The sequence below is a fragment of the Nesoenas mayeri genome (assembly GCF_963082525.1).
Source record: "Nesoenas mayeri genome assembly, chromosome: Z".
Taxonomy (NCBI): Eukaryota; Metazoa; Chordata; class Aves; order Columbiformes; family Columbidae; genus Nesoenas; species Nesoenas mayeri.
Window position 1 is genome coordinate 77,867,086 of NC_137542.1, and position 14,802 is coordinate 77,881,887.

A 14,802-nucleotide genomic window follows, 5' to 3' on the forward strand; every position below is an offset into this window, starting at 1 on the left:
AATATAAAGTTGGAGTCTTTAGAATATGACAAAACACTACGGAAAGCCCAATACATCAGGTTGTGATAAAGCAAAGAACAGAAAAGCAGCTAAATCACCTTGTTGCTGCATGACAAAAAATATAGGAAACCAGATTTTAAAAACATAGAGAACTGGATTTAAGCACTATTTTTTCAAAATTCCAGAAAAAGAACTGTGAGTAGTGGCAAGTTGCACCAAGAATACATGTCTCATGGAAAATCATAACTGACCAGGTTTATATCTGAATTAAAAATCAGACAACTATAAGCTGATTGAAAATTATGTGTTGGGCATGGACAGTAATTCTTACTCATTACTGTTTTGGAAGAGAAGTCCTCACCCATTTTGTATTCAAAGCCAGCCATGAAACTAGTTTCCATCCAACAGCTGTTCACTGGCCTATGTGAAACCACTTGAGGGTTCAGTCTAACTCCTCATGGGCAGAGTTTACCCATCACAACTGTTCTGCCACCCTTTCTTAAGGGTTTCCTTTTGCTCTTCCTTTGTTGTGTAACACAGCTCCTTCCTCCGCTCTCACTTTCCACCCTTTTCCCCACATCTTTCCACCTGTGGGTCCCAGCACACCCCCCGTCCCTGCTGACAGCATGGAATGCAGTGCCCATGACGTGCACTTGCATTTCTGTACTAACTGCAGAGCAGGGAGCTCCAAATTTACAGGTGCCCCGAACACTCTACATCACGGTTCTCTGTTGCACATGGTGGCTGCTAGGATGTCACACACAAGAGCACACAGCTACCATCTTAACCCATCCTCACAGACAGAACAGGGCCAGGAGCCCAAAAGATGAACAGCTTCATTGGCCTACGCAGTTGTGGCTACCCTGGAATCTAACAAAGCAGAGGTACGACACGCTAAACAAAATACATTTTGTGCACAACCAGATTACCAGATTACGTGGAAGTTCTGTGCCAGTTCTGCTTCTCTCCTTTCTGTACAATAAAATTTAAAATTATCTAGAGCTGACATAAACTGACGTCAGGCAGGTCAAACCAAGCATCTCTCAAAGTTGATGAGAAGCGGCTGTTCTGACATGAGCAAACCCAAAATAATGCCAGGATGAACAGGAGATCTAATCCGCAGAAAAAAATCAAAGCTTTAGAAATACACAAACACCACATGCTGTTCTTGCCAGGGTATCAGTGTAAATGTTAAGTGTCTTGCCTATGCCCTGGAATCCCTCTGAATCTGCCAGTTCCAGCAGGACCTCAACAATATCACTGGCATTCGGCAGCCACAGACCTGGGCTTTGTAATTCAGGAGTGACACCAGCACCCCGTGCTGGGACTGCTGGCTACACACCGAACAGAGACCGGCTCCTGAATGACACACTGCAAACATGATGCCTCCTGGCTCTCTGTACAGTATGCTACATCATACAGTTGGCACAGTTGTTTTTTAGAACCTATGATTAATTAAGCTGCTTTGAAGTATTAGACAAACTAAGAACTTCACCTGGGGCCAGACCAGGAGGTCATGGGAGGAGTCAGGAGCCTCGCACCGTGACCATCTAATGGCAGAAGTCACCCAGAACAGCAGTTGCTGCACAAGACACACTGCCAAGGTTGTTGCAGGCAGAGCAGCTTGGCACTAAGGGGAGTGTAAATCCCTGCACAATTAGTGCTCTAGTTCTGTGGCCGCTATGGACCTCTCAGGAGCCCTGACTACCACAGGGAGGGGGAAAATCTAACGCTCTTCAAAAGCGGTCAGCTCTGATTTTTGCTACAAGTCCCTCACCCTGCTCTTGGCAGAGCTGTCTCAAACGCTGGGCTCCAGCTGATACCACAGTGAACTTCTACATAAGCCTGTGTGCAGCAACAGCAGGTGGATTCTTCCTTGCTTTTCTTAGGTCACACAAGCAGATTGCCGAGGAGTCTCTGGCTTACTATACAGGAGCAGTGAGAAGCTGTTCACATTTGCCTTGTGCTATGAAGAGTCATTTCCAGATGGGATGCTTTTGTTTGGCTCACTTTCAAGATCACATAATTTTGAACCTATACCTAAATTTCATCTTCATTCATGTGTTTTTAAAACCAATGACTTGGTCTGTGCTAACCTCTAGCCCTTTTGTGTATACCAATACTTCTTTCCCACTTAATTTTTATCTAATGTGAAGTTTTGGCCAAGGACACGCAAACAGAAGAAATACATACTGACTGCAGGTAGCAAGAGTCTAATTAGCTAATCTGAACTTTGCCCACAGCACTTACAGTAACCTGACAGCTGCTTTTTGCTAAGAGCGTTCTGGGATTTAAATTATTGTAGTGCACTTGGAAAAAAATGAAACAATGCCTCTAGCAAACCATGGTCATACATACCACCAAGAAATCCTCAGTAGGCTCATTTCAAGAGGGAGGTATTCCCTAGCATAATAACATCACGTGCTGCTAAAATGTGACTGGAATTTTATGGACGATCAAAACAGAGAAACCTATGGATGTTTTTCAGGTAGAAGAATTCAGTAATTTTTGACTGTTCAAGACATCCCAGTAGTGAAATTAAAGTCAGTCTGCTACCCAGAACTGGGAGACTTTTTGCTTAAATAATATAGATGAAGAAAAGTATGTGGAACTGGAAAAAGCTTGTGTTTGTCACAAATTATTTTTTTCTGTGCAATTAACTATGCACTTTCAAATCAATAAAGTCAGTGATAATAAGATTATTCGTGGTTTAATACTTATATATATATCTTGAGTCTTTACTATGCAGTTCTCGCACTTATGAAAACTCGTGGAGCATCGTATCAGTCTGTACGACTACACTGACTTCCTTAGTTGATTTCCTGCCAATAGCATAAAATATACAAGTACATGGAGAGTACCACTTTGGGTTTTTTAACTGGTTTTTACATTTCAACTGGAATATCTGACTCTCTCATTGTTTCATCTTTAAAAAGCAAAGCTCAATTCACCTCTCTAACATGAGCTCTCTGCATTAAATTCCTTTGCTTGTTATAAATTCAGAGCAAACCCATGTTGATCTGGTTTAGATTTTCAGCACCATAAGTAGATGACCATTTTGTTCTTTGAGTATAAACTGAAAAGAACCTAAACATTCTCTGCTCACAAAAGGTATTTGAGAAACTTTCTGGGTTGAAAGAAACATTACTTTGATAAGACCTGTGCAACAGCCTACATATCATATTTCCCTATCCAGCTGTCCAGAGTCCCATTAGTGCCTCTTACTATTATCAATCTCACTCTATAATTAGAACAGCTTATGGTTTATTTGGGCCTTTTTCAAAACCAGATTTCCTTCCCAGCCGTAGCTGTCATTCAGAAGTACATGAATAGTATCTTTCGAAGTAATTCAAATTGTACATTATTTTGTGACAAACAGGAATAAAATGCATTAAAATCAGTAGAGCAGTTCCTTCTATCAAATTATAAACACTTTACTTACCCTGGGTGAGACGTTTTCATCTGGCATCTGACTGTGCTCAGATAGGCCCCAAGTCCTTTTCCTTCCCCAGTGACAGTCTTTATCTGCCTCTTCCGTACGACACAAACCAGCCTGCATTTGCGAGCCTTCTGTCTCCTCAGGGACTTGTGTTGAAATGACACCTTCCTGACTGGGCAACGGAGCAGTGGATTCCCTAACCTCTGCTGCAGTCTGAAAAGATTGTCCTATGTTACTTACATATCTGCACAGTTCTTTAGGGTTTAACAACTTGAAAAGATTTCTTCTTAGACTTTCTGTTAAGGTACAGACAGCATGCCCTGAGTTTTCCTCCGGCAAATTTCCTTTCCCCTCCTCTTGCAGCAATGAGATTTCACCGAGCAAGTCCCTGTCCTTACTGTTTTCTGTCATTGTCTCTGAAGCCTGATTTGTCAAAGAAGCACCTATGGCACCGGCAGAGGAGTCCGCCTTGGCACATGTATTATCCTTGTTCTTTGATTTGTCAGTTGAGAAACCTTCAGCTGAGTGGCCACTGCCACTCTTTCCTTCTTCAGTTCTGGGATGGTCATTTTCAATGGCTGCAGCTGCAACAGGCACTTTGTTCTTTTCTTTGTCTTTCAAACTGGTGCTTTCATCTCGGTGGTGTCCAACAGCGAGAGTCATCTCCGACGGCAAAGTTGACTGGCTGTACATAGAGGGGTCTCTCCTTACATTTACTCCTTCGAATTTTGAGTGATGACCACAGAAGCCAATGGTGGCATCCATAGGCGTAGTGTTATCTGACACTTGGGACAGACAAGGCATTGCACTGAGGAAGTAAGCACACCCATCACAATCCTTACCCAGTTTTAAATCATCTTCATCATCACTTTCCAATAAAAACTGTAATTTCTTTTCCCAGATTTCATTTTCATGCATTGTCAGCACATCTGAACATTCAAAATATTCTAGGACATCGTCAGAAAAGTCGTGACTTACACTTGGAATTTTCTCTGCATAAATCTCCACAACAGCGGCAGAATTTTCAGAATCATCTTTTACAAAACAATTGTGATTTACTACGGGAGTATCTGCCTGCTCACTGAACCGGGTATTCGTGGTTAGAGCTCTACCGAGCCCAGGACTTTCGCATGTCTGGACATCTGCCAGAGCCTGACCCGATACAGCGTCTTCCGTGTTAAGGGAACAGTTGTCTGTATGATACACGATTACATTTGTAGGGCAGGAATGCATCTGTCTGCTGCAACACGTCTCTGCTTTTCCAGCAGTGACGCTGACCATACCATTAAAGTGAATTACATCATTCTCTGACAAATCCCTTAGGCAGGAAATATCTTCCTGGGTTTTAAATATATGTTTTACATCCATGTTGTCTTCTGTGCTAGGCAAGTGTCTGTGGGATTTCTCAAATGGGGACAATACTTCTGCTTTTCTGAGCTTCTCAAGCAGTAAAGCACCGATTCTTGAAGAGTTGGAATCTGGTGAAGTCAACACGGGGTCATTCTCATACTGGTAATTCTTGTGTTGTGCAAAATGTTTTTCATTCTGCTCATTTTAGCCTGAAGTCTCCACATTGTCATTTAGGTCAACAATAAATTGTGAGGAAGTTTCAGTTTTTGTCTCTGATTCCAGTTCAACAAAAGCTGAACCGCAGGTCATTCTAGCTGTCAAACTGCTTCCTAGTACTGTTTAATGAAGTGCAGATCTTGCTCTGTTTACCTGAAAATAAAAGAAACATAAAGTTTAAAATTACTCCTAAAACAGGTATACATATTTTCTAAAAGGTGCTCAAGTGACACACAGTTGCAAGCATTAAAAAAAAAAGAAGATAAATCATTATTTAGAAATCAAGATCAAATATTAAAGCAGTACCTATAACCCAGCTATCTATGCAAACACGTTGTAACTGTGCGGAGTGACATGTGCTAGGAAAAAAAAGCATGCCTGCACATACACAAATATAGGCTTTAGCACATCTCGCTTTGACATTTCTAAATGCAAGCACTAATCTGCAGACAATGTAAATTTTCACGTGCGCATGACTTCTGCAGGTACCAAGTATCTGCTATTTTGGTAGCCACATTAGCACAACAGTGGACTATTCCTTAAATTGGCATCATAGGGACATATTCCAAAATCTGTTTGTAGAAATACCTGGAACAATTTAACTGGTTAGATTTTATAGGGCTATTTCTGTTTAAAGCCATTCTATTGTACTTTGGCTTGTTGTTTGTAATTTCTGTGGCGAGAGAACAATGAAATGAGGCTGGTTAGTTTCAATTTCCTGTTCACACTGAGACTGCGCACTAGCAAAATGGTAGGGTTTCACATAAAAACAAAGAGAAATACACCAAAAGGTTTCCATTAGCTGAATCCAAAGAGATATGTAATCATGGCTCTCTTCTTGGAAAAAACACTTAGGATTTTTGATACTTGAGATGTTTTTGTATGCTACTAGAGGCACTCTGGGTCAATCTTCACCACAGGGTACCCAGGCTCATCCCAACAGGACTCTTCCACCATCCAGGGATCCACTCATCAGCAAAAGTAGTGTAGCAGAACTGAATTTCAACTAAATTTGATCTCAGGAAGGATGCTAGACTAAAAGCCCTGAAAAATAGTCATCTATTTTTATTCACCGAACTGGTATGACATGAAGAATGGCAGGGAAAACCTCCTTGCCATCCTGCTGGTCTGATGAAGCAATTTAAGGACACCTCTAGTCATTCTCCTTTTCCTTCTTTCTGCTTCTTCCATTGTGGCCCTTTTCAGCTAACATCTCTCTCCTGACTGCAAAATCACCAGCACCCTAGCAGAGCAACCTTTCGCGATGCCCTTTCAAGCACTGTGTAGCGCTCCATCTGCTCTCCGCGGGGCCACAAGCAGAGCAGTTATTGGACCTGTCAGCACCCAGCTTCGTGTCACAGCCCGCTGCAGATAATGATCAAAGTCAGTTACTAAGAAAATATGTGTGAGCTAGATTAGAGCTTAATGGCTAAACAGCAAGGGGCTTGCACGGAATCTGCCTCTCCCGTAAAGAGCACAAAGCAGCTGGATGTGCTCTCATTTCCTTCAGGCAAACCCTGCCACCAACACTTTTTCCACGAAGCTACCTGGGAGGTGAAAAGCAGGCAGAGAAGGTGGTTAACCAGGTGGATACTAGAAGGGACAATGCTAGGGTGTGCGACAAACAGTTTGACTTCCTGCACAAAAAGGAGTGCAGAGGAACAACAGCTGACAGGGGAACAAGACCAGCATCCTCTCCTAACGTACAACATGTATGTGTATTATATACGTGCATGCATGTGCCCACTGAGTACACACAGTCAGCCTCGCTGCTTGGACCTGTGGCCATGGAGCTTCAGTGGCTCCCAAGCGGCAACCCTGGCCAGCACAGGGCCTCGGGAAAGGAAAACCAGAGGAGGGTTCAGTGTTTGTGGTACGAGAAGAAGGGTAGGGGGAGGATGTAATGAAAAGGCAGTTGAGAGGCGACGTGTTTTATCAATTTAGTCTTAGAGTTAACTGGCAAAGGTCCAGCACGCAAGGAACTGTAGGCCAACAGGAAAGGCTGGTTTGAAGAGCAAGCCTGATGTGACGCAAAGGTATATTGTACTCGGGAAGTTGCCAGAAGACAACAAAATAGTTTTACAGTACTGCAAGCCAGCCTGGTCACAGTGGCTTGGTGGGAGATGCTTTGCAGCACGAATCTAGAAGAGGGAAAGACGCACTGCTGTGTGTGGCATTGCTGACACACAGAAGGTTTCAGATTATCCACACAGGAGGTACCGGACAGGAGACTGCGTGCAGGCTTCCTCGGACTACTGCCTTTGAGTCTAGCTCAAAACCCCTCGGAATGCAGGCTCCCCTGCTGCAGATGACAAGAGGAGGACACTTAGTGCATACTGGAGTGGTTTAAACAATGTGGACACCTGTCAACTGGCCCTGGGCCAACAATCTACACTTGCTTCATGCAGGCCTTTGAACTACAATATCGACCATGTGTGCAGCAAGAGCCTGGAGAAAAAAAGGCACATGATCCCATTATCTGAAGCCCTTCAGATCTCTGATCACATTTTGCTTTCCATTTCAACTCTAAGAAATATAAATATTTAACAGGGAAAAAAAAAAAAAAAAAGGCAGCAATAGAAATTAATCTTTTCCTCATCCGTTTTATTGCATTTCCATAGAATCATCCCCCAGCTTTCACTCATTGCCTCTTAAATACGCATTTGCCTAATGTTCCCTGTTGAATTCTTTCAAATCTGCTTTCATCTCTGCTTTTCAGAAGACCAGATGCCTCTTTACTCTTTTTTGGAGGGTATAAGTTATTTTAAAAGTATGGTAATTTTCCCAGATGAAAAGAGCCTTAGCAGCATTTTTTAATGCAAATTGACTAATGAATACTCCTTGCTAAAGCAATTGTACTATACAGTTACCATTCTCTTAGTTCAGCTGCATTTTAACATCCAGGAGAAAAGAGCTGTCAGATTTCTCGATAGGAAAATCAGATTAGATTTTGTGCATTTTGTCAGATCCAACAATGGAAATCCAAGCAAAATAATTTTCCACGTGGAAAACTGCAATAAATGCTGGTTTTCCACCCAAGACAAAGACATTATTTTGTTTAAACCTGGGGAGAAAATAGAAGATATTATATAAAAAACATAATTTCAGTTATTGAATTTAGACAGAAATCGGAAAGAGAACTGTTAGTATAATATCCTCCCAGCTCCTCAAGAAACATGCATAATGAAATGCGTGGAGGAAAGATGAATGTGAGATCATGATAATTTACCACCAGCTATTGACTAGTAGCCTGAAAATAAGTTCGATTCCTAATAAACTGGGGTTTGAACATTTGGTGAAGACAGGAGAACACTTCAATGCATAAGGGTGTTCCAGCTGCTTGTCTCAAGTCTTGCTCTGGAAATCAATGATGCTACCTGCTAAAAGCTTACGGAAACCTTCCTTTTTAAGCAATTTTACATTCACAGAAGTTATTTCTATAGAAAGCTTATCCATTTTACAAGTCCAGGAGGGAATTTGTGTCTTTCTGTGGGGTTCCGTTGCTCTGCAGTCAGTGGAAAAATTCCCTTTACTATGTCTCTGCAGTTTTTTTCTTTTCTTTGCTATCTATTCATCACGTAATCTCTGTTCTCTGTACAGTCGTCCTCAGCCCACAGCCTTGTTCAGCAGGATTTATTCCTATCTTTCAGATGCACTTGCTCCTCGCTCCCTTTCACAGGACCTGTCAGCCCACACCCATGTGCTGTGTCTCTCCTTATCATCCCCAGACCAGCCTTTTGGGTCAGGGGCCGCTCTGCATTCACATCCCGCCTGGCACAATGGGCACCTGATCTATGTCTACACCTCCTATAATACTGCAGTATGGTTCAGATATCTAAACACCCTTTGACAACCACAGCATTGTCCAGGTAGGTTAAAAGCTCCGCATCAGTGCATAAATACCCCCAGACGGCTATACATGCTCTGCAAACACCCCGCGCTTTACACCCACACCAGCGCAAAGGAGTGGGAAAGAAGAACCTGTGTTTGCCCACACAAAGGGTTATCTTAGCTACACACGTGGGAGGAATTAAACTGATAATCCTCTCATGTTTCATATCAAGAAATATCCTTCCATCAAGTAATATTTTGGTCTCTTTATACCAAGTTGACACTGGGTCTGTGATACCTAAAAGCACAAGAAAATTTGATAGGTACATAAATAACGTGTGTTTGTAATAGCCTTACATCTCACAGACCATGTCTTCAGTAACTTATCTGCTATTGTCCACACTTGTGGGGGCACACCAAATCTGCTTAACTGGTCCAGGATTAACTTTCATTGAACTTCTACACACAAACCTAAATAGAGAAAGCACAACCTTTCTCCTTTGTACGTACGTATACATGAGGAGGATGTGGATGCATGTACAATACAGTCTGCTCACCTATTCTTCTAACACTTCTCCATCAGACTGATCTTGTTGAGAAGAGAGATACTGGTCTGAGACAACAAACTCCCCAAATGCCAGCAGTCTCCTACTATCAACTCCACCACATAAACCAAACTTTGGGATCTGGATTTGCTTTTTTGAAAAACAATTATTATCCCCTACACTATCCTACTAAACTTTATATTTACCAATAGCTCCTTCTCCCTGTGCCCGGGTGTACTACATACATTTTCATACACCCCTTTAGAGATGTGTTATTGGCAGGGGGCTTAATCACAAAGGAAAACAGTGGATATAATTAGACTTAAATTAAGATAAACATGAAAAATCTCCAAACCAAAACACTAATAACCACAAAACCTTTCTTTATGATGAACAGAAATGGCCATATACCATGCAGATCCAATCAGAAAGCTAACTGGTATGGACAGAAGAATGTTATAAATATTATATTGATTAAAGGGAGAGAAAGTAGCAAAAGCAGAACAGAAACAACAAAAGAGGCAGAAAGGAATCTTCACTAATCAGATGATCTCAAGAAGACTCTAAATAGGCAGTGTCTAAAAGGTGGAACCCGGCAGAACCTCCCCCCGCCTGGGTCTGTACCCGTGTCCCTGCCTCACGCTGCATCGGCTCACAACGCGTGTTGCACACACGCTCTTCTCTTGCCCTCTCTGGCATAGACGGCAAACACGTGGTGTCACCGAGTCCTGCCGCAGCCTGGCCACTCTGCTCTGCAGGACCAAGCACTGAGGAATGCAAAGGAGCTTTAGTCTAGACATAAACAGGAAAGTTTGGGATGACGCGCTGGCCCCAGAGGCTTGTACATGTGATTATTGATTTCTACAGTGCCCAGGGAACAGGACTTTATATGCATTTTCTCAGTAAATATGGCTGTACTGCTTAAGATTAGGCATGAAAAGCCACATACCAGACAGAATGTCACAGCGATTCCTAGTGTATGCATATGAGAACTGAAAGAATAACATTTACTGCAATAGCTGGCATAGCAAATAACTTGCAGTAGCAGATATATCTTAAAATGAAATATTACTGCTAACAAAGCTTGTGTTTTTATGACTCTGACTCCTGGTTTGCAGAGATGCAAAGACATTACAGACATAATTGCTCACATAACCTTACAGATCCTTTCCAGAATGTCCAACTACACACCCCGCCATCCAGTCGGTCGTGAAATCTTAGCGAGCTGCGTAAATGCAGTTATGTTCCAAGGCTGATGTTAATTCCCTTTCCGTTCTCCCTGGAAATACTTCTCAAATATGTCTTAACTTTCTTGCAAAGAGTTTGCATACCGTTTGTATAGCTGCAATGTCCCTCTAAGAAATCAACAGCCATAACTGCACCCACTCTCCGTGCCCAGACTGCCAACTGCTTTGCGTTTGGGAAAACACACATTTTTTTCACCTCTCAACACAGATTTTTTTTTTGGTAGCAAATTCCTTAAGTTTAGCATTTTCTTCTTCCAAAACAAACCAAAATATGTTATGCAATAAACACAGAAATTACACAACAATTTAGATTTCTTGGATGAGGTACTATATTCCCTGTATGGAAATACATACAATATATATATATTTACAACTGGAAACATACAGGGTTTCTTTTGCAAAAAGGTTGCCACGCATGTTTTGCCATATTTAAATGCTTATTTTCACGTTCTCTTTTTAAACTTTCCCTTTAACAGAAATGAAAACTTTTATTAAAAGTTTTCCTTTAACAGTTTCATCAACACTGTCATGTTTCTGTGCATCTTTTTTTTCCACGCATCCACCAGTACTGATGGAACCAAATTCCACATGAAATTTCTGATCTGCTTTCCTCCACTCTTAATCTATACAAGCGTTCCAAAGTGATTGTGCCAGACAGCCATAAGGACAACTTCCAAAAGCGTTGTGATCATGCCTACATTCTTAAATGTTGTTACCTTGTAAAAGTTTACATCTCCAAGACAACAGAAACTGGAATTCTATAATTCAATTATAACTTTGTGAACTCTACTCACAACAGAGCTATAGTAAGTATTTATATAGCAGTTTTCTTACTACAGTCTCACATTCGACAGGGTAAGAGTACTGAGAACCCACGTGCACAAGAATTCACAATTACTGCATTTTCTACTTGTTTCTGTACCTCACAACAGTTCTGCCTGGAATCCCTAACACTGGAATACAAACAATAACTGTATTATTCTTCTATTCATACAAATCCTTCATGATACTGCAATCAAATCCAACACTTAGAACAGCATACTTGCCAAGGAGTGTGTAAAGTCAGAATCAAACCAGCAAAATACTGTATTATCTAAACCAATTATCACATACCTATTGTATTAACAAGGTTTGAATTAAAAAAAAGTGAAGTTCAAAAAACAGGTATCTGGAAAACATGTCCTTGCCAAATATACTGTGATATATTGTGTTTCTTCAACACCCAAGGCTGTTTGACAACTTTTACATTAGTGTACTACCCACTGTAAGCAGCATCACAGTATAAAGAAAACACCATAGCTATAACTTGTTGGCTAAATGTAAAAGGAATAAATGACCGGCTCTGCATATCTCTAACGAAGACCTTAATGTAGGGTAATTAAAATAACCAATCACAGCACAACTCTTAACACCGATCTGTCTTAATCTATTTTTAACATTTCTCAAGCATCTGACACTGTCAGCATGAGCAATTCATGCAGCCTAATAATCACCTACCTGCTACCAAGTGATCAGATCTTTCTCAGGAATGAAGGAAATTTTTACCTACTAATTATTAGGCCACACAATATATATCTAGAAAGAATAAAATGCATATTTCAGGATACCCAGTATCACTTACACATTCTTTAGAGAACAACGCTTTCTTTCATACAATTTTTGCAATTTTGTTTGTCTTGCTAAAACTCAGTGGAAATAGTACCAGAGTGTAATTTCAGAGACATTTAGCAGAATTCTAAATGCAATATGTTTATGAAAATAATCTATCAAGACAAGCAAAAATTACTATACTTTAGCAGAAGCAAATAACAAATCATATTTCCTGTCCAACAACAGTATAAATCCCTATATTCATGTAGTGCCTTAAGAATGAAGTAACTTGCTCTTTTTCGTTTATTCATCTTATACGACATGCGTTCTATTTGCACATAGAAGAGTAGACAAGCAATTTTTAAAGTATAAACATTTTGACCTCTCAAATCATAAATATGCACTTACCCATGAGTGGTCCTTCTTGAAGTTCTAGAAGCGGGCCAGGTCTCTGGTTTGACTCTGTGTAACAAGACAAAAGCCATTTAATTTATGCATGTTGTTTCAGAGCTGAGCAGCTAGCTGAAAGCTTCAGCGTTGTTTTGCTAGTGTGACCTTAGCATAGCGAGACTGATCACAGAACGGTTTGACTTTTAAGAGAGACTATTTCATTACACGCAGCAGATGGCTCTTCCTGGGAAAACCTCAGGCAGAGCAAGCGAGCTGGCAGTGATGAGAGGGCACATCCTACTTCCATAGAAGTCCACAGGCACTTCCTCATGGCCTGGACAGAGGAAGTGTTGGCATTAGCTTTTCAGAGTAAAGCACCAGGCTGTTTTTTAAAAGACGTGCTCAAGTGTGCTTAACTGCTTTGCTAGGCATGTTGGGAATTTCTTACTTGATGAAGTTAAGCACACAAAAGTGTTGCTGAACATGAGAAAAACTGCAATCCCTAACAAAAAGGCTGAGGAAACCAAAGTTGGATAGTAAACTTTTAATAATCACTGCATAAAAATTCTCCTAACAATTCACATTCCTCAAAGGCAAATAAGTGAATCCTGAACTAAGAACATATTCCCACTTCTGTTACCCAGGAAGTTGAGTCTCACACAGGAAAAACTTGAATGAATTGCACAAACTGCTCTGAGATCAAGGGATCTAGAAAAGGCTGAAAAGAAAATTTTGTACCAAGTTTTTTCCAGATAATTTTGCTGAAAGCACAGCTAAAACTGGTTATGAGATACTACAGTCATAAATACTTCTTGCTCCCAGGGTTATCTAAACCCAGATAGGAAACTGGTATGTTCAGCAACAAATATAGCACCTGCAACCTCCCTCACTGAGCAATAGCTACAGCGATATTTACCTTTTATATAATAGCCTAGTAGTCAAAATAACTCCCAAAGAAATGAGAGACCAGGATTTAAAACTATATTCAACCTGAGTTAATTTACTGTTTGATGTTGCAGGAAGACACCCAACAAGCACAGACCACAGGCTGAAGCAGGTGAAAGGCGCCTGTTTCAGCAGCTAAGCCATGCGCAGCTGGCAGTAACTACGTATCACCAGGAAGTCGAATTCACTGCCTTACCTGTATGTCTTTTGCCGTGCAGATTGGTTTTCCACCTGAACTAGGAGAAATAAGCCGTCGGTTAATGATGCAGGGGGAAATGACTCAGTGCAATTTCTTCAAGTTAAGTCTAACTAAACGGCTTGTTTTTTAGAGCTGCTGGACCCTGGAGAAGCCAGCAGAGATACTGTGCTGTCTGCTCTGCAGGCAGATGTGTATCTCCAAGCAGGTGTAAGCCTGTTCTGACCAGTGCAATGCAACCCATGAGACCAGAGCCCCACTGAAGCGCGACGCTTGTCAGCGTGCCTCAGTGTGCGCTGCCGCAGCCGGATCACCGGGAACGCACGCAACCTTGTGCTCAGCCACATGGAAAAACACCACAAGCCACATTTCAGTGCTTGATCCCCAATTAAAAATGTTCGTAAAACTACTTTCTAAGGCACTTTCAGTCCACCTTGAGCAAGCGGACTCCAGAGAAATGAGAATTCCCCTCAGATGATGGCCGCACTGCTCTCTCCATTAGCAGAGCTGGACAGCAGGCACGGGGACACCTGTCCTGAGGAAATCCTTCCCCAGCAGCACCTCCCCTCCCTCGCTCAGACAAAGGGCACCCGGCCCCTCAGGCTGTTTCTCCTCAAAGAGAGACCCTCACCCCGGCGTTGTACGATCTCCGCCCGGTTCATCTCCCAGGAGAGCTGCTCCGCACCTGGCCCCTCAGGGCCGGCTGCCCTCGGGCCTCCGACGCTCGGCTTTCCCGTGTCAAAATGGGTAAAATAAAACCCTCACCGCTTCGCTCACGCCGAGGGAAAACACGCCGGTCCCGAGGGGCCAGGGGCCGCCCGGGCACAAACATGGCGGCGCCACCTCAGGGCAGGGCGCGAGGCCGCGCCTCGCGACGGGCGGCACCTGCGCCTCGCGACGGGCGGCACCTGCGCCTCGCGACGGGCGGCACCTGCGCCTCGCGACGGGCGGCACCTGCGCCTCGCGACGGGCGGCACCTGCGCCTCGCGACCGGCGGCACCTGCGCCTCGCGACGGGCGGCACCTGCGCCTCGCGACGGGCGGCACCTGCGCC

General features: G+C 42.6%; 1 protein-coding gene across 1 annotated transcript in view; it reads right to left on the reverse strand.

Moving 5' to 3' along the window:
• Positions 1-14,581, reverse strand: part of ALPK2 (alpha kinase 2) — a gene marked incomplete at both ends in the record, with an annotated part of 34,395 nt that extends 19,814 nt beyond the window's left edge. Inside the window, 2 exons of the mRNA XM_080362568.1 lie at positions 3,443-4,957; positions 14,435-14,581. Coding sequence (XP_080218694.1) covers positions 3,443-4,957; positions 14,435-14,581 — 1,662 coding nt within the window. The remainder of the gene's footprint in view (positions 1-3,442; positions 4,958-14,434) is intronic.
• Positions 14,582-14,802: the final 221 nt, after the last annotated feature.